This window comes from Argiope bruennichi, chromosome 1, assembly GCF_947563725.1.
Source record: "Argiope bruennichi chromosome 1, qqArgBrue1.1, whole genome shotgun sequence".
In the NCBI taxonomy this organism is placed as follows: Eukaryota; Metazoa; Arthropoda; class Arachnida; order Araneae; family Araneidae; genus Argiope; species Argiope bruennichi.
The window spans coordinates 122,302,282-122,324,375 of NC_079151.1; the positions used below are offsets into that span (position 1 = coordinate 122,302,282).

Consider the following 22,094-nt stretch of genomic DNA (forward strand, 5'->3'; position numbering starts at 1 on the left):
TTTATGTTAATTATACTATTTTAAAAATGCCAGCTGTCTAAAAGGTAACTAATATAAAAAAAAAATAAGGACATTCATTATTATTATTACTAAATAATAGTTATTCGAGAATCACTTATTAAGTACATAAAATAAATCACATAAACATTTTATAGAGAATTTCATTTATCTGATCAATACAAATTTTTCTATTTGATCTCTCTTAATAATTAAAAAAAAAAGGCTTTTTTAACGCATATAGTAAACACAAAAAATAAAGAATTACAAAGACAGGAAATCAGTATCATAATCAGTGATCAGTAATTCTTAAATTTCATATTACAGTAAATCTTAACTCAGAAAATTACATCTTTGCTGAATAATTATGCAAAGCTCACATAATAGTTTTTTTTAATTCAAAAAATTAATAAATTTCCTATGTTCTGAAAAAATTACAAAAACTTGTAGTTTTATCTGCAGAGAAAAACTATCGTCAATATAAATGTACTTAATTTCATGCTCAATTAAAATCATCTAATTATTATATATAATCAAAGTAATAAGATAGTAAACAATCACTTATTAAGTACACAAAAATAAATGAAATTAATTTTTGTTTTTTATCTCAGAAAATTTATTTTGATAATCTTTTTAAAAAAACCACTTAATTAACAATATAACATTAGAAAGTGTCTTTGGATTTAAAAAAATACTGATAAGAATTTACAGAAAGTTATTTTTGATTGCACTGACTAAAATATATTCATTTTTGTGTTTTTATTTATCTATATATAAAAATAAAAAGATTTTTAAAAAATCAATGATGTAATTGCCAAAATAAATTAATTCATTTTTCATTCTATTCTGTTTTTAACATTAGAAAAAAAAAGATATGATATTAAAAAATAACTGTTTGTCAGATTTAAGAATGTCTACTAATGTTCAACTATTAAAACAAATCAGATTTCATTCTAAATTTAAATGCCTTATTAAGTGTACAACATGCTTATATTGACATAAAATAATTATGGCATTTTATCCAGCCTCAAAAAATTAAATAAAATTTTTATAATTTATTGTAGTATATCTTTAAATCAAAAATTCATTTTGATGAATATCTCTACTGTTTGTAAGATTCAAATTGCTAACAATTTAAGAGCTAACAATTTAACTTAATATATATTACCCTTTTGAGAACACTTCTGAGAAAGAGGCACGTAGATGGGCAGAGAACGAATAGATTAGTTTACAAGAAAATATATACATTGTACTTCTGAAAGAAATGATTCATCCTTTTCATTAAATGCTTGGTTAAGTTTTATAATTAGAATAAGAACTTTTCATTTAGTGCAAATGCCAATAAAAATAGAGCAAATTAAAATCAACTTCATTTTCTCCCTACAATTAAGCATCATGTTTCAGAAAATTTGTATAAATTTACTAATGTTGGCAACTTACTGAGCATTTTTATTCAAATTTTATCATTTAAAGTGTTGGATATATCAAGAATAAATATCAATATCATCCATTATCAGGAAATTTTTGGTGAAAGGGAACATCACAATTTCAGAATGATTATAAAAATATTAAAATCATTTGCCCCATACTGTTTGCATATCCATTTTAGTATTCCTATTATGTATAAGACACAATGTTTTTGTAAAATAAAAACTTGCTTTATTTGTCCAATGAATAAAAAAAAATTATTTTTATTCATTGGACAAATAAAACAAGTAATTATCTTTGAAAATGCTACAAATTTTATCTCTAATATCCATACATTATATTAGAAAGTTTATAATTATTTTTAGCTGCTTTTGCATCCAGACATTTAAAATAAGGAAAGAAAGGAATAAAGAAAAAAAAAACGATAAAAAATGATGAGAAAGACAAAAGGTTGAAGCATTAAACAAGAAAAGAATGAATTATTGAAACAAAATGTACAATCAAAATTTTTGCTAACAGTTAATACTACTTAGGTGTGCTTATTTTTATATAAATAACAGTCATTGTGGCTATATATGTGTGTATGTTATTTATGGCAAGAAAATGAATATTTCCAACTTTTCAAAATAAATTAATTAAACCTTTACTTAATTGAAAATTAACCAAACTTGTGTTTTTCTTACACTTGAGCTACTCTACTACTATTTAAAAAATTTTTTAATGTCTTTAGAAGCATTTTATTGGTTTAAAATAGAAATAGTAGTAAATCTTAAATCAATTGCTCAAAAAAAAAAAGACATTTTTTCTTACATTTCAGCAATTTTGAAAAAGGCTTGCAGTACTAGTATAACAAAAATTAATAACATAAGGAGAAATTTAAGCTGCTGGGTTTCAAAAACCATGAATTGAAGGTATAACTGATATTCTAATTTCAATTTAAAAAATAAAGAAATTTTGCATATTCTAATATTTTATATAAAAGTAAATTTTACATAAAAAATATAATACAAAAAAGGCTTTTAATACCAAGCAACATCATAGCACATTAATTAGCCCTATTAAGAGAAAATGCTCAGAAATATTGCTGCAGTGCCTTTATAATATTATCCAACATTCAGAATATCAATAAATATCATGAAGATGTTTCTACAATATCTTGTGTTAATAATGAGCATTGGAATAAAAGTATTTTTTTAACACTATTTTCTTGATGTGAAGAAACAAAATAGAAGGGGAAAAAGAAATGTGAAAATCATATTGTTTTACAATGGTGCTTTTGATTTTACAATTTTTTTTATTCCTTTTGCAAAGTAATGCAGAAAAGGTCCTTTTTTTTTTTAATGTAAAACACAAGATAAAAAGACATGAAACTTCAACTACCAATCTGAAATTCTTTATTTTTCTCATATGGATGATTCTTACACAATGGATTAATATGTAGATATAAATCTAAAATTTATCAAACTGAAAATAAAATCATAATATCTCATAAAATATACAAATAAATAATAACAGGAAATATAAAGTATAAAATATAAAGTTAACAGATCAATTAATATGCACATCTATGAAATCTCCCTTAATGCACCAAATTAATGTATAATTTTAAGAAGAAAAATATTTTTAAACTAAATTTAAAGTATGAAAAGTAATTTCATGTAACATATCCCTTATAGACGCATCAGAAACAAAAATATAAAACTTCTACTCTGGCTAAGGTTTCAGATATGAAATCGATAACTATATACAAGAATAGATTCTAGTTTTATCTCATCAAATAAATTACAATCCCAGAAAGATTAGAAATTAGATGACTATAACAATGCAGAGTTAAGTAAAAGTTTTTGACTATTGCTTGAAAAATAACAGAAATGAAAATGTGATTTATTAAATATAAGAAACTATTTTTTTAATTAAACTGATATTAACAGCCAAAGCAAATATTGGCATGAAATATTTCTTTTTATAGTGAAATAATTATTTGCAAAAGTAGAAATACAATAGTCTTATGCAAAGCGTTGAAAAAAATTGAATTTGTTACTACCTAAGGTTGTAGCATTTAGTACTTTTAGTACTAATAAGTATGCAAACAAATAAATATTTCTCAATCAAAAAAATAAATAAATAATGACATGTATAAATAATAAATTTAGTGCAATGAAACTGAAGAAGAATTGTATGTTACTAAGTTTGCTGTATTTAGTATTGTTAATATGAATTTGGACAGCTATCATATATGAATATGTCTGAACCAATGGATAAATATACCTCCCTAAAATAATAATATATAAATATTAGCTTAACAACTGATAATATCAACTGATTAATATCCATTCATTACATGAATGGATATTAATCTATTATCAATATCAATGTCTATACAAAATTTAAAATCTTATTCCTTGCCTTTTATAGAAAAATAACGTTTCTGAGCAGAGAAACAACTAAGCATGTGATAAAAAAGCTGACTTCTAGTCTTAAATCTCTTCTCACAGCTATCACATTTAAAAGCACTTTGTTTCAGATGAAAATTCATATGTGTATATAAAGAAGTTTTTGAGCAAAAAGTTTTTAAACATGTGTTACATTTCAAGGGTCTTTCCCCAGCATGAACAAAAATGTGTGTTTGTAGGGAAGAAAGTGATGTAAAATTTCTGCCACAACAAAAACAATCAGTTTTGGAATCACTGCATGTGAAGCAATGTCTCTCCATAACAGAACATATATTAGATGAAAACTTACAAGCTGGACACAAAAATACATTACCAATTTCTCTTCTACTAATCAACTTTTTACATCTTAAATATGCTTCAAACTTCAAAATTCTTTCAACTGTTCCTGATGAACCTAAAAAAAGAATTTAATACAGTTTTAATTATTTTAAAGTATTGCATTCTTCAGACATGTTAAATTTCAGCTGTATTAAATAAATAAGGGTTTACGACTCTAAAAGATATAATTTTTCAATGTATGGCTTTGAAATAATAATTTTATAAAATCTGCAAAAACAGTTTATTTATTTATTAGGGAGAATTACATATTTTACAATAATACAATGAACTTATAATTAAAGGAAAATTTTCAAAGAAGTGCCCAGTTAGATTTGAAATGTAATGCCCAAAACCCTCTCAAAAAGTTTTATATTTATGTAAAAATTTGCTAACCAATAGCAATAAATTAAAATAGATTAAAGACATCAAAGTTATAGTATATTAAATACTCAAAAGAAGCTATGACAGCTTTTGCAAGGTAAACAGAAGTTCAAACATTTCATGGTTATATATGCATAAAGTTTAAAATTTAAATATATTATAGTTAGAGTGTGCCAAAATATTCATAAATAAAAATTTGGAGAAAAATAAAAATTTCAGCATCAATAATAATGAGAAATTTGATCATGCTAATGTTACATAAAAAAAAAAAAAATGATTTTGAGAAACCATAAAAATCTAAACATGGAAAAGATCAGCTTTTCTAAAGATTTATGAAATTGTGCATGCAATTTTGACATAAAAAAGCTAAGGAAAACATTTTACATGCAGTGATAAAAGAGTTATTTACTCGTTAGTTCTGGTTTTTAACGAATATTCAATCACAAATTTCAACTTCTTTCCTTTTATTTTTCAGAAAAATGTTTAAACAGAATCTAGCACTTCCTTCATTATAAAAATGCTAGTTTTTAAATAAATTACTTTCCAACAAAATTATTCTAATATCATTAAGAAATTGCTTTCCAACAATTTATCAGAAATCTTATGACATGAATAAAATCTTATTTTTAAAAAAGTGAAGAAAATACAACTTAGCTTTACATTATTCTAAACTTTCAAAGCTATCTCAAAAAGAGACTAAATAAATAGTCAAAATCATATGAAATTTCATTTAAAATTTACAGTTTCAATTCATTTATATTTTACTGCAAACAAAATCACTTGTATATAAAAATCAATTTTATGTTAATAAATATCAAATTGAACATAAAATAACATTTTTTTTTTTAAAAAAAAAAGGAGTTATACCACATAAACTTTCATTAAAAAAAAGAATAACACAACTATATAACTATTCAATTATTCCAAATTACCCATTAAATTTATTAAGTGCAGCATATTTGTTTCATTCTTACCATTTACTTTTTCAATATACTTACCAAGTTCAATGTTAAAAATCTCAACCTAATAAAAGAAAATAATAAATATAAAATGTGTTAGAGATTTAAGGGTAATACTTTATATATTCCATGCTAAATAATAAAATAAAACTAAATGAATAATCAGAGGGTTCATTCTAAATTTTAAACATGGAACAGATTGCAAATTTACACATACTTTTCTCAAAGAAAATGTTTTCATACAATCATTCTTAAATTATTGCAGCATTTCAGCACAGAAAAAGAAATATGGGTAAATCGAAACAATTGCACGAATCATAAATTCTTCCTTGTAATCAAAAATTGTAAAACAAAATTAGAACACAATACAGAAAGAAATGTAAAATTTTATTTGGGTATGTAATATGTATCATATACCATTTCTCTAGGTGACATGAGTTATATCCCTGAAATAGTCCATTTCATAATTAAATGACATATTCTCTTAGCATATTTTTAATATATTAACAGTTGCATGCAAAGGAGATGTTAAAATATAATCTACAAATATCTTAATGAAATGACAGCCCCAAGAAGTAAATTCAGAAGAATTAAATAGTCAAAAGCAGAACAAACATGCAGCTATCAAGAGCACGTGAATGGCTGTGAACAATATCACCTATAACAATTATTACATACACAATCATAATTTTAACCTTCGTTTTGTATTGTGTTAAAATTTTGCCTTCCTATTGTTGTTTACAAGGAAATTACAGCCATTTGCAATGTTATCATATTTTAAGAACTTTCTATAATAAATAAAATTTCCCCTATAAATCTTTTAGAAATACCTTCAAGGACTTTGAAAGTCATTAATGTATTTTTATTAACTCCAATCTAATAAAAATTAAAAAGTAATAAGAATATACAGATATTGTTAAAATATAAAAGTCATTTAAAGCATCTTAATGCTTTAGAAGATATAATTTCAATATAATTAAATGCATCAGCATTTAGTAACAGAAAATAGCAGTCAATTCTATTTTAGTTGCAAATAACTTCATAATTGAAATAAAATTTTAAAGCATTGACTGACATTGTTTGAAACAACTACATGATTTGAATTAAATTAAGAAGACTAGCTTATGAACTAAGCGCAATAATAGTAATTTTTCTTTTACTCTTTAGTATATACTAGAATACAGGATGCGGATAAAAAAATACTTACAAGCATTAAAATACGAAATAAAATGCTGATTTTACATATCATTTTCAAAACCCTTTTTTAATTTATTAATAAGCAAATCTCTATATTACATGTAACATGTTATTAAACTAACTGGTTATTGTCAAGTGAATTTTTATTTAAAAAATTAATGAAATATTATAAAATTAAGTTAAAGTAAAAACTATTTCATTTATTAACATATTTCAAATACTGGCTAGAGAACTTTCCATCTCATGTTATGTTTGTATAAATAGCAACAGATATGACAGAAAAATCATAATAAACAAATAAAACAAATTATAGCAAAGAGATCCTAAGTTTTTTCAGAGAGTATTAGAACTTGTTTTGGAGATATTCCCTTTAGCATTTTATATCATTGTCTTATAGTTGAATTCAATCAAAAAACAGAGAAGGAAATAGTTCAACTGTATCTTTTCATGCTGATGATAAGGCGGGAGGGGAGAAATACACCTACAAATAGAAAAATTCACAAAATTAAAGACAATAATAATACTTTACATTAATGCATATCACTGGATTGTATAATTTAAATACTATTCTAAAAAATAAAAATTGAGCTAAAAATCATAACAATTGTAAAAATAAATATAAATTATTCTAAAATTCTTTATTATAATTTTAGATTAATAAGTTTTTAAATAATAGAAAACAACACATTGTATAGAATAACAACATTCCTTTTGTGAAAAAAACTATGACATTATTTCTACAAATAATAACGGTTGACTTAATAATGAATTCAAATAAAATAAAATATAGAAACAAACAGTAATCATAGAAAATCTCTGAATGACATAAAGTTTCTTTTAATACCTAGAAGAAATGAGAAAATTTTATTTAGCAAGAAAAGATCACATTTTTACTATACATATTCAAAAAATATCTTTTTATAATTGAAAGAATTATAATCCCATATATAAGCTGTGTATATATATAATTAAAACTCTTTATATCAAACTTGAAGATTATTGTGAAAAAATCCAATACATAAAACTTCAGTATATAGAGATATATATTGCAAAACTTGTATCAATTTTTTTTTTACAATAAATGATTATTTATAGTTAATATTTAGAATTAAAAAAGATTTAAAGAATTTAAAATATCAAATAAAATTATTTTTAAAAAGTTATATAAAAAAAATTTTTTTTAAGTTTCTGAAAAGTTATATTAAGTTTCTTTTAAAAATATAGATATCCTGTATAGGCAATCAAATTATCTGCCTCTGTAAATTGTGGCTAGTTTTATAACCACAACCACTTATTTAAAATGCAAAAAGTTAATCTTCAACAAGTGTCTACCTGGAATATGCCCATATATTAGAATACTAGAGACTGATGTTATAATACTTACAACAGTAAAAGTCTGTCACTCTGAGCATGTTTGAGCTACTTTTGTGGACATTACTTGTACCTCTTCTACATTTTCATGGTGCATTATGTAATAAGTGTAGTTTCAAATATTTTATTTATTTATTTGAATAAATATGGAAAAGTGAGGTGAACAACTGCTTTCAGTTACCACAAAGAATAGATACACCAAAATTTAATATTATATCACTTGAAAATGATTCAGAATGTGGCAGTATCCTAGCAAGTAGTTTTACACTAAACATTATATGGTCAATTATACACAATTATCATGCATCAACACTATATATAACAAACATATATATATGTAAACAAAATGGGCCAATATGGAAATACCTGTCATGCTTCTATACTCTCCATTCTTGGAAAAGTCAGAAATAAAAGAAAAACTAGATATATTTAATCCATTTCACTATGTTTATGAACAAAAAATAAATTGACATAATGAAGCAAACTGGATAAGAATTAATCTACAATTAAGAGATTGAGATCAAGTTAAAACTTTTAGCTTTCTGTAGTACTAAAGTTGATTTTCAATTCAATAATAAAAGGAAGAGTTTCTCAGAAAATTTAATACAAGATGTTTTTACAAGCTTTAAGTTCACTTTGTAATCGAGTTAGTTTTTCTCTTTTCTAAAGCGTCTTTTATATTCAGCATATTTGATCCATTGCCTAATCATTCAAACGCTATGATAGTTTTTCAACTAAATTTAAATAATTTCAATAATACTAAATAGTACATTTCAATTTTTAATCATTTCCATATTTTTTTTTTTTTTTTTTTCTTTTTGCTGTTAAATGTCTAGATAAAGATTTTCAACAGAGTCATTGTAAGACACGATTAATATATTGTAAGACATAATTAATTCGGAATAATATACTTTTCTTATAGTAACTTTTTCAGAATTTCAAAGAGCGCATAAAATAACAGCAAATGTAATAAATCGCATCCAATTTCATATTAGCAAATTTTCACTTTACTCTTTTAAAGAAAAGAAAAGAAAATTGTTGGGTAAATATAAATATATTGGGTAAATATAACTCATCTTAAGAACATGGTTCATGTAATCAAGATTGATTTTTTTTGGCAATTTACAGCAAATATGGTAATCCCGAAATATTAAAGAAAACGGCTTTAATTCGATTTTTGATCAGTGTGTACGACTTGAATGTGCTTGGCCAAAAACGCATCTTTTTTTTTTTTTTTTTTTTGCCCACAAGTTAATATAAATAAGTTTTTAAAACTATTTTAAATATACATATAAAATGATGGCAGAAATGAGTACAGTAATAAATAAACCAGTTGATTTCACAATCTAAATAATATATCAGATATTATTTCTACATGAATTAAATCCAACGAATCAAAATAAAAAAAACACCGTAAAAATTCACTGCTATTTATAATTGAATATTAATATTTATTATATTTTAAAACGTAAAATTTCGGAAATTTCAAAGAAATAATTGTAAATGCCGAGAAATAATATGAGTTATTTCCGTCGAGTTTAAGAACATAAAAATTAAAACTAAATAAATATGCTACAAAAAAATTGTAAAATTAAATTTAGACTGTAATTTTATAGGATGAAACATAAAACAGAGAAAATACATTAATAATTAGAGGTTTGTATTTCATTCCAACATCAAAAATCGAAAAACAATCAAACGAATCGTCGATTTCAAGATTTGTTGCCAATATTATATTTTCAAATTTCATTTTAGCTGAAACTATTCAATCACACGGGTATCAGGCTTGACAAGATATTTGAAAATATTTTATTTTTGAAAAAAACTAAAGTTCCCAGCAATGGATAATTTTACTTATTTCACTTTAACAATGTAACAATACGATGTAAATAAAAAAAAAGTTAGTTAACAAAATTGACAAACTTTATATTAACTGTAAGCTGCCATCGGGCATTTAAAGGAACTAGTGCCATCTATATTACTTAAATGAATTAATAAATAACCAGCCACTGAACAGATTCTTTCGAAATGCTAAACGCTGTAATTTTGGAGACGATTTTATTTTTTTTAAATTTATATTTGCAATAATTTATGTTAAATACATTTTAAAAGTACTGGACCAAACATAAGCTTCTTCTTCGCATTGCACCTGCTTTCCGTTAGATTTTGTAAGTGATTTTTAATAGTAACATAAGTTGCACACGAAAATGTTGCGATAAGCTAAAAAATTTAATCAGAAATATACAAACATTCTGGATTTACGAAATTGATAAAATGAATATATCCCATTATGTACTTGATACTTTTTGATATATTTAAAAATTATTAATTAACTCATTTTCTCTGTTTTTCGATGAATGAATAAATACAATGATTTAATTTGGTTGCTCGTAACTCGCTATGAATTGATATCATTATGACTGTTAATTGTAAACATTATATAAGATTTTCATGGTAGCATATTGATCTTATGAAAAGCATATATAAAGATATTCGGATTAAAAATAGACTAATTATTTGCTAGAATTTGTGTATTCTAGCTTAATTTCAAAATTGAATTTCGAAAGTACCGGCTAGTCGTGGAACTTAATATAGTTTTATTACACACAACTCGCATGTTTTAGTAGTTGAATTTTATAAGCTTTATCCATTAAAGGTTTGATATTGATTGTAAGGATTGCTTTATATTGTTTTTTTTTTTTTCCTTGTTTGTTATGAAAAGATAGATAATTAAACGAAATCATAGTATCACTTTAGGAATCAAAAGTTAAATAAGCATTTATGTCTAGTCTTTTTTTTTATTATTATTGTAACAGGCATGAATTAAATGATGCATGTGTATTATTAAAATGGAGAGTTTTAAATAAGGTGGATGTAAAATATTTTTTTCCCAGTGTCCTATTAATAGCTATTGAGAAAAAGCATATTGATTAAACCATATATTATTACAATATATAATATTATTAAATATGTGGTGTCATTTTTTCCCCTGGGCAGTATAGACATAACATGGCATAAAAGGAACAGTCTACAGGACACGTATAGTAACTATCAAATTTATTATGTTTTTTAATGTTGATTTTAACTTTTACATCATAACAAATATGTTAAACTAAATTTTTTGACTTGACAACATTCTTTTCATATGAATTGACTTATTTCTAATTTGATGCTCGATTCTATCTGTGGAAATTCATTTATTTTATCATTTTTGGCATTTAAATTTCTTGAAAATTTAATGATACTTTGCCTATTTATCTTCCTAAAGAACATAATTATATGGTAAGAAAGTTATGTTTGAGTATACCCATATATGATTAGGTGTTAGTTTGACATATGTGTGCGATATGTGTATATGTTCTAATAAAATTAAGACTTTATTTTTTTGTATTAAATAAATCTAATTATCTGAATATGAAAAAGATTATTCATATAAATTTACAGATGTACACATATACTAGAAGTTTTAACCCAAGTGAAATTGTATGGGGCACAGAGTCATCCCATTTATAGGAAAATATCAAACTCAATATTCCTTTCTGCACATGAGACTTTCGTTTCATGGAATCCATGTGATAATGGGGTGAATCTGTCTCCTCTCTCAACCATTGTTGCTTTAAAATTTCTCATTCTTTGTAGCATAGTTTTGTTTTCTACAGTGTTTGCTTCTGGATTATTTAATGCAAATATGGAATCAAAATCTCTGCTTTAATAGATTCTAAATTATTTTACATTTACAGTATGGAAATATATGCAGGACAACCAAAGATCTTGCAGATTTGAAAATTTCCCCATTTGAAATTGCAAAACACATGTGAACTCTTTTATTTGTATCGTATAAAAATGTGATAAGGAATATTTGGTAAATGAGTTATCCTCTGGGAAAGATCTTTTATCTAAAAAATAATCACTATTTGAACTTGGAAGAGAAATAAAGCTGAAATCCCGATCGAGTTTATACATAGGAAAACAAAACTTGGAGAGTTTAATCCTCTGTGTTCAGATTTCAAAAGTATCACAAGTGCATAAGAAATCAAAATGTGCTATATTGTAATCTACAATACATTATGATATCATGAATGTTAGATATTGTTACCTAAATGCCCAATTACTTTAATGTCGACAAAAAGCCCTTGCAATATACAAGTAGAAGAAAATAGGATTGTATCATCATTCACAAACTGCTTATTTTTTTATGGTCCTTATATGAGGACCTTTTCTTATAAAAGATAATTCAAACTGCTTCAGGAATTTTCCAGGATGAGTAGTCAAATTTTATCTTAAAAAGTAAAGAGTTTATAAGTATTTTTTAAGCACCTTGGATGACCAACATTAACATAGTAGTTTTGATTATGAAACTAAGTTACGATGAAATTCAATAAGATGACTTAAAAAAATTGAAGTATTTAGTAAGCTACACCCCTTAAATTATTTTAAAGCTCAGAACAATCAATTTTATAGTCATATCACCTAATCTTATACTGTGGTTTATAGTTCTGCTTTCTATAAGAAATTAAAATATAGTAGTAAAATCCAGATAAATCTTAATAAATAGCTAATAAAATAGTGTATCAGCTCTTTAAACACCTGAAAATGTAACTTCCCTAGGTTAATGAATTAATATTTTTAAGTAATAGTTATTTTCCCTTTGCATAATCCAAAACTTGCTGTTTTTCCCATTATTAAAAGAATATAAATTCAGTTAATTTCATATATGTATAAATATTCTTTTTTATATGCAATATTGTAACAAAATTATTCTGAACTGTACAAAAAAAAATCTTTTTTGAAAGGCGATATCTGAAGTTTTTTTGTTTTTTTTTTTACTTGAAACTGTTTAATTGAAAATTTAATAATTGTGTTATTAATTGCATACCAGTGATTAATTGCTAAAACAAAAATTGCCAGATGTCGTGTTAGTTTATTGACTATGTTTGCCAGGGTCATGAAATTAAGCTTAGCTTTCCAGTGGATTACAGTTAATATAAAAGAACCAGAACTTTTTACTGAGAAAGTGGTTTAATATTTTGGTGTTTATAATGACGAGTTGAGGAACTGATCTTGACTTCAATAAATATGAAATAAACTTTCAAAAACTTATTGACTATCCATGCTGTAAACTGGAAAATATTTTGTAAATAATGTTTGGATCGCATAATGATTATTCTTTTACTATTTTACTGAATTTTATTTTTGGAATTGATGTATTATATCTTCAACATTCTGTGAAGTAACCAGTTTGAATCGGAGTTGATTATACTAATTTCATTTTTTAATGAAGAACTTCTATTATTGTTTGTATTAATATTCTTCCAAGTAATGAATATTTCAATTTAACATATGTTTTGGAATTTGTGCTTTTTACTTAACCATCCTTTTTTTAATTATAGGAATTAATCTTTTGCTGTATATTTTAAAATTAATTTAAAATGTCATTTAAAATTTACCATATCGTAAAGTTATTAATACTTGTTTGAAAATTTTTTAAGTCGTATTGTTTTTTTCTTCATTTTTGAATTTTTTAAAAACGTTTATTGCATATGAGCGTGAAGCAGAATTCTCAAATATCACTTTTTTTAACTACCGATTTCTCTAATTTGAAGAGCTTTGTGTAAGCAGCATTTGAAAAGCAGTAGTGATTGCTAGGGACTGAACTGATGGTTTTCACCAGATGTGCCTGCAGGCCACATCTGTAGCGTGAATCCGCAATCTTCGACGAAGCGAGTAACAACTCAACTCCGGATTAAAACAACAACAACTTGGAATCAAACTTGAAAAACGGAACAGCGTTGTGATCAGCAGCTGAAAAGATTCTGAACTGTTTACTTTCGGAAATGCAGTCATTTAAACTTAATATGTATATAGAATAGCTTGTCTTGTCGTAGAAATAAATGTTATAGTTATTTTTTCAAGGAGAGTAGTTTTTTTCAATCACAGTAAAAGAACCCGTGTACCATAGGCGAGTACACGACATGGCGTCCGCGACAGGACACGAACCTGCAATCTTCTGATTCGAAAGGCAAGTGAATTTTTTTGACGATAAATTATTTGTTATTAGAAATTTGTCGATACTTTGAAGAATAACTGTTTCAGAAAAAATTATGGAAGCTTTAAAGCTTAAACGAAAAACAGTTAGATCTGCATTTACTAGATTGTTTAATCATTTAGATGAGTCAGCGAAAACGGAAGTAAACATTGCAGATGATTTAGATTGTTTGGCAACTTTCCAGCTGCTTGGCGAGAAAAATAATGAACTTTTGCAATTAAATGAAGATATTTTGAATCGTTTGTTGATGTCTGAAGAAATAAATGAAGACGATATTGAAAAGGAATCTCGTTCAGCAGATGAGTATTCACTCAATTTTAAAAGAATGAGTTTATTAGTGGATCGAAAAACTAATCCCGCTGTTAACGCTGATACATCATCTTCAGTTGGCGGTGAAAAGCGGAAATTCAAGCTGCCTCATTTGGAACTGAAGAAATTTGGCGGGGAAATTAAAGATTGGCTGCCATTTTGGGGACAATTCAGAAAAATTGATGAAGACAACGATATTGATGAAACCGACAAGTTTCAATATTTAGTCCAAGCAACTATCCCGAATTCCAGAGCGAGGGAATTAGTTGAAAGTTTTCCCCCTACCTCCGGAAATTATTGCAAGGCGATTGATTGTCTGAAATCTAGATTCGGCAGAGATGATTTATTGGTTGAATATTACGTTAGAGAATTGTTAAAATTGACACTCGCATTTAATCTTAAAGAGAAACATGTTGAATTATCAACTGTTTATGATAGACTTGAAACCCAGCTGAGATCATTAGAAACTCTTGGCGTTACTACAGCAAAGTATGCGGCCATGTTGTTTCCCTTGGTTGAGTCTTGTTTAAGTGAAGAAGTTTTAAGAGCCTGGCGGAGAAATGATAGAGGATTGGATAGAAAAGATGACACAAAAGAATCTCGATTGGAAAGTTTGATGAAATTTTTGAAGAACGAAGTTGAAAATGAGGACAGGATAGCTCTTGCTATGGAAGGCTTCTCTTTGAAAGAAAATAGCAAAAATATAAAGATTAAAAGAGACTTGCCGACAGCTGCGGGACTTTTTTCAGGAAACCAAAAATCTGTTTTGAAGTGTGCATTTTGTGACAAGAACAATCATGAATCCAAAGAATGTCATGTTGCTCGAAATTTGGATTTAAGTGAGAAAATGAACCGATTGAAGAAAAGAGGTTGCTGTTTCAGATGTCTAAGTAACGGTCACGTGTCAAAGCTATGCAGGGTCCAAGTGAATTGTGGAATTTGTGGTCAAAGACATCATGCTGTGATGTGCCCTGATAGAAAGACCGTTGAGTCTTCTAACTCTCAAGAAGCAACGGAAAGTTCAATCAATTTTGGACAGTTCAATACATTGACCAATCCCACATGTTCTACAAGTGTGTTTCTACAAACCCTGGTCGTGGTTCTTCGAGGAGAAACACAGGATTTTGCTGTGAGGGCCCTCATAGACACTGGAAGCCAGAAATCTTATATTACGAAAGAAGCTGCTAAGAAAATGAAGTATCCTGCATTAAAAGAAACAACTCTTATTCATACTTTGTTTGGAGGGATGCAAAATCCTCAGAAACATTCAGAATACAAGATTTTTGTAAGTGATTTTAACAAAAATTATCATTGCACTTTTAACGCATTTGACCAAGAGAAAATCTGTGCCGAAATTTGTCAGATACCAACCGGATTTTGGTCAAAGGAACTAGAGGATAATGGAATCCATCTAACGGATCAAGAATGTTTACCATCTTGTTCTTCATCAACAATCCATTTGCTTATTGGTGCTGACATAGCAGGAAAATTGATGACTGGAAAAATCCTCAATTTAACTTGTGGATTAACTGCCACTGAGACTTTGCTTGGTTGGACACTTATGGGAAGAGCACCAAGCAATTTAGACTCTATAAACATGACAGTGACAAACTTACTTATAAAAGATTGTAATATAAGTGACTTATGTAAGTTAGAAGCCATTGGAATTACTGATCCTACTGAATCGAAAAAGAAGACTGAAATGCATCAAGACATTGAGAAGGCATTTCTTCAGATCGGAATCAGAGAGAGGTACAAGGATTATCTGCGATTTTTATGGAAAACCAAAGACAAGGGAATGAAAATCTACAGACATCGTAGAGTTGTGTTTGGTGTCACCTGCAGTCCATCCCTTTTAGCGGCAACTTTGAATTGCCATCTGGAGTTGAAGATGAAAAAGAAGAGGCAGTACAACAGCAATATGTTGAACATCCTGAGCTACCAGAATCGGACGAAACGTCTCTGTCAAATCTAAATACCATGAAAACCCGTTTCAGCCGAAAGATTCAAGTTCTCAATCGGCTGGACCTGTGAACTGTTTGGACTAAAGAACATTTTGAGTTTTCTTGAAAAGAAAAACCCAAAAGGTGGGAGTGTAGCGTGAATCCGCAATCTTCGACGAAGCGAGTAACAACTCAACTCCGGATTAAAACAACAACAACTTGGAATCAAACTTGAAAAACGGAACAGCGTTGTGATCAGCAGCTGAAAAGATTCTGAACTGTTTACTTTCGGAAATGCAGTCATTTAAACTTAATATGTATATAGAATAGCTTGTCTTGTCGTAGAAATAAATGTTATAGTTATTTTTTCAAGGAGAGTAGTTTTTTTCAATCACAGTAAAAGAACCCGTGTACCATAGGCGAGTACACGACAACATCAATGGTTTTTTCTGGATGCATATATATATATATATATACCCAAAGCAATTAAAGGTTTAATTCTCCAAATAGAGATGATTTTTTTATTGTTACCAAAATTATAAAATTATTTTAATCAAAATATTAGTAACAAAAGCAGAAATATTTGTATTTTTATATTAATTTAAATGAATTGCTTGTTATTGAATGTATAAATTGCTGAGTTTTGTCATTATTACATGTACAAACTTCTAAGTAATGGTTGTAAAATGGAATAGCCATTTTCATTAGTTGTTTAAATCATTTTATTTAATAGTTTATTAAAATACAAAATACTTAAAATTAAATTAATTAAAACTTTAGAATGTAGCTGTTGTATGTATCAAAACAGAAATATAGTGATTTAGCTATGGATGCCTCGATTGCCTATCATAAAGGTTGTTTTAATAATGAAACATGAATACATTATTTCACTTTTTAACTAAAACTTGATGGACTTGGCAAAAAATTTATGTCTTGGAAGTATTTGCTTTTAGTATGTCACTGTTTCCAAAGCAAATATATTAGCTTTACTTAATTTGAATTTCAATTGAATTTACTGTTTGTGTATCACTTATTACTGATTCTTATAATATCTTGATTTATTTTCTAATCTTAAGCATGTTTGTATGGAAATGTATAAAACGATATAACAGAACTTGCCTAATATATTTATCATTCAAATATTACTTCAGTAAAATAAGACTATTTATGTGTAAAATGTGATTGATGAAATTGTGTGTATAACTTTTAGATATTAGATTAACTTTACTAATAAACATTCTTTAGTATTGACACCATATATGCAGTTAATATATGCAATACATAGAAGGCAAGCTATTCTTTATCATAATATTAAATTTTAAAATACTTTTGTTGTTGTTCTAAAATTCAGTTTTAAAGCTAAATACTAATGTTTTATTTTATGTGTTTTTGGATTTAGAATCTTAAAAAGAAAATTGAATTCTGAATGTTAATCTCTTTTTTTTTTTTAGACGATGGATACTAGCAAGACTCGAAATATTAAGTCCCTTTTATTGCAAGCTTGGAGAGAGCGTTGGACAGATGTGACGTGGGGCTACCGAATAAAAAGTGTACTTCCAAGAGGTGTAAGTGGTGATGTTTATGATCTAGCTGACTGTATACTACAACAAGCCCTAGTTGGTCCTGGCCCAAATAGTTTGTTTATGTCCTATTTAATGCATTCCTTAAGCTCAAGAGTAGTATCCTATGGTGCTGTTTTGTCTAGCATTGGACGATATCAGAGTTTCTACAAACCATACTGCATTTTGAGTTTATTGGATCTTTTGAAAACTTTTCAATCTAGAATTGGTTGCCATGGCAATGAAGAAGAGTGTATAGCTTTATGTAAGGCTGTTGTTAGTATAACTCATTGGTTATACGCTTGTGTTTATCATTCCATAACAAAGCTAAGTGAATTGAAACAGAGCCCTGAACATATATCAATAATGGAAAAATCTTTTGAGGCTCTCTTCTATTTCAGCAATTCTACTTTCATCGAGTCTCTTTTGTATGTTGGAAAGTTTGAAGATCAGGGTATGTATGCTCAAATGCTTCAAAAACATAAAGAGCTTGAAGAAAAAATCAATTTAGTTCCCACAACAACTAATGTCACACGAGAAATCATTGAAGGAGCTTTAAGCCTTGTAAATTCTGTTGATAATATACCAATGATGCCAGCAGAACAAATGCCAAAAAGTAACAACAAAATTCAAATAATAGCTAGTACAATTAACATAATGGTTGTAATTGATGCTATTCTTAGTCCTGCAAATGATATTGGGGCATTTGTAAATCATTTACTAATGATTAAAAAACTTCAAAATTTTAAATTGTCTCAACTTTATTGCGAAATTATGCGCGCATGTTTAATTGGAATAGCTGATAATTCGGGTACTTTTGAAGATGATTTGAAATGGTTTGCATTTACTTTTCTCAAACTGCCCAATCTGATAGTCAACATTGATGCAGTTCAAACAGATAATGAAGAAGACTCATTTGAAAAGGGTGTAGATCTGTTGTTGTATTATGGACCTCTTCTGGACCAAGTCGATTTGAGAAGTAATTGTGATAGTTTATCATTTTTAAGTAAAGAGTTCTGCAGAGTGAAACTTTTAACTGAACCCCAGGCTAACAAACTTGCAGCTCGTAGGCAAGCAGAAACTTCGAAAGTTCCATCACAGATAAATCAGAATCAAAATATGCAGGGGCAGGCAAGCAAGCCACTGCCAACCAAGCCTCCCACACCTAAACCAACTCCAGAAAGGGGGCAAGCAAGTGTTCAATTAGTTCTAAGAGCTGAACATACCTTAAAACGAATTTTAGTATCCTTGGACTCTGATTATTCAAAAATACAAGAGCCTCTGTTGCAATTTTTATGTCATATTCTTCCTCCTAAGAATTTTAAATTGATTTTGGCTGCTTTCTCTGCTACAGGAAAATTGAATTCCTTCATTTCAAAGCTCATTGAGTATAATGAATATAATAAGTTTGTTAGTAATGAGACTGTTAAAGCATCTCAAACAAGAGCTCTGATGTTTGATGTTACTTTTTTGTTGTTGTTTTATGTTACTCAGTATTATGGCATAGATGTGGTCATAAGCAATGCTGGGAAGAAGGACTCATTTTTTATACAGTGGATTACTGAATGCTTATCTGAAGGTGGTAAATTCAAATCCCCAGATGTAGCATTATGGAGATGTGATCAAGAAAATATTGATATGTTGCTTCAACAATTTATGAACACAGATCAAGAAATTAAAACTCATCAAGTGAAATGGCATGAAGTGTGTATCAATGCACCTGCAGCAGCAAAAGAAATATTGCTTGCATGGGAACATGGTGCATTATCTACAGAAAAAGTCAAAATAATTTTAGATCATATTAAAGGACAATATTGCTTTCTTCCTATTTGTATATCTGCTTGGCTTTGTAATTACATAAGTGTTCTTCACCATCAGGAGCGACTTAAGCCTATAAATATGCTTCAACAGTTTACTCAGCCTTTGTCAGAACCTGCCACATCCCCCGGGGAATCGCCATCTGGAAGTGGTCGACAAACACCTCAAATGCAGGGTGTTGATCAAGAAAAGAACTTCTATCCGCAACGTTCAGTTTTGATGATGGGTATTATAAATATAATGATGTTTGATTTACATCCCCCTAAGCAAGGAAAAAATAGATGTGCCCCTTTAATACCTCATGGATTAACAGTGAAACTTCCTTTAGGCAAAATATTAGATGAGGTTTTTCATGAAGTACACTTTCGAGGATGGCTGGATTTAAGGTCTATTCGATACTTTGACACTTTATTATGTGTTGGTGGAGCACGTTGGTTCTGCGATAGTCTTGTCCGACAAATTCTTGGTTACCAGTTTCTGAAAGATATAAATCGTGCTGTGGATATGATTACTGGTATATTCTATTTAGATATAGAGCAGTGTGCTTTGGCTTTACTGTTACATGTCCTCCCATTTTATTTGTACAATGAATATCACCAAGAACAGTTGGCAGAACCTTATGGTACAGCTCTGGCTCGTTTAACAGTCATCACAACATATGCTGCTCTACAGTCAAGACTGTGTTCTGCCACTGGCGGAATTAAATCTGGCTGCAAGCGAAGTTATCGCGAGGTAGACATTTTTGATGCCAGGGATCCTGCTGATTATAATAGATCCAGTAAAATGCATCGCAGCAATAATGAGCTTCTGGAAGATACTCCATTTGAATTGCAATCTTTAAATGATGAGCAAATGCGTAATGCAGTTGCTAATCCTATCAACAAAGCTATTGCAGATGTGATGCGTACATTGTTGGTGATTGCTTCCGATGCAACAATGAGTGCAAGATCCTATTTCCCCATCCGATTTCTAGAACAAGTTGTTCTCTGTGCGAAAGATGATGCTCACATGATACTGCAGTTTATGCCACTTGGACTGGTTGGTTTGCTTTTGAAAAAATACCCTGAAGAATTTAGTCATGCATTGATTCTTGCTGTTAGCAGCATGCAGAGTCCAAGAGCACGTAAAGTATCAGCTTTGAGTTTGTGCCAATTGACAATTGCACAAAATAGGCTTGCAACTAATAGTTAAACAACCTGAAATTGTAATGCTGCATTGTAAATAAACATACCATATCCAGAATAAATAAATAAGGTTCTTTGATTGAAGTTAATACAATACAAGCAAAATTGTAATTTAAAACAATTTGCTACATTCTTTTAGAACAAGATTCCATCCGCTTGTTACCCCCCTTCATGAGTGGTTACCATTTAATATTTTTTTAATAGAATTACTGTTGTTAAATGCACTTTCAAAAATCTGATCATGTTATTTTTTTTAAAAAACTTATTTGCAGAACAAAAAAAAAAAAAAAAAAAACTGTTCCTTAAAATCTTTTGCATTTTATCTTTAATATTATTTCATATCTAAGGTATTGTCTGAAAAAAATGAATAAACCTTTATATCTCATATCCAGACTTTCTTCAGAATTTTGCATTTCATTCATTTCAAAAAGGAAACCCTGACTGTTAGGTATTCTTAATGTGGAAGTGAGGACTATTTATAGCAATCATTTGGAGGTTTTATCTCATCTTGTGTATGAAAGTTTTTCAGTGGTGGATTTACTGAAAATACATATAATTTTTTTCTGATTATAAATAATATTTTTCTTTGTCTCAATTTTTATAGTCTGAAGTATTTTGTCAAATTGTGTTCATTTTCGTAGTCATAATCGTAACAAAAATGTAAGTACACAATGTAATGAAATGCTTATATAAAACCTGACTTTATTTTATATTTATGTATTTATTGTCAGGATTGAGCTGTTTCATCCTTTTTAAAATTCATATTTGCAGTGTATGTTGAAACATTTGTTTTTTATAATAAAATTTCAAACTGTATTATTTAGACTTCATTTTAATTTCATATAAGGTTGTAAAATATATAAAGGATTATACCATCTAGAAATCAGCGAACTATATGCTAAACTTGTTTACTATTCAATGGGTATTGAAATATTAATTTTCCCCCTTTTCATTTGCTTTTTTAGTAATATTAGAACTCTTTTTGGAAAAATTCCTTTCATGTGAATATACATTAACATTCATGCTAACTTGATATCTAAAATCTCTTTTCAGTGAATAAATCAAATGCAGTGAAGGAAATTTACATTAGTGTTTTTTTAAGTTTAATTACATTAGTTTTACAAGTAAAAT

The 22,094-nt window shown here is 27.8% G+C and overlaps 2 protein-coding genes across 2 annotated transcripts; both read left to right on the forward strand.

The window, feature by feature from the left end:
- Positions 1-10,094: 10,094 nt before the first annotated feature.
- LOC129966893 (mediator of RNA polymerase II transcription subunit 24-like) lies at positions 10,095-21,727 on the forward strand. The gene is made up of 2 exons (XM_056081504.1): positions 10,095-10,272; positions 17,854-21,727. Exon 2 carries the CDS (start codon positions 17,857-17,859, stop codon positions 20,968-20,970), a length of 3,114 nt encoding a protein of 1,037 aa, XP_055937479.1. The 5' UTR covers positions 10,095-10,272; positions 17,854-17,856; the 3' UTR covers positions 20,971-21,727.
- On the forward strand, positions 14,206-16,434 carry LOC129974919 (uncharacterized). The gene has a single exon (XM_056087713.1). The coding sequence runs from the start codon at positions 14,206-14,208 to the stop codon at positions 16,432-16,434; it is 2,229 nt and encodes a 742-aa protein (XP_055943688.1).
- Positions 21,728-22,094: the final 367 nt, after the last annotated feature.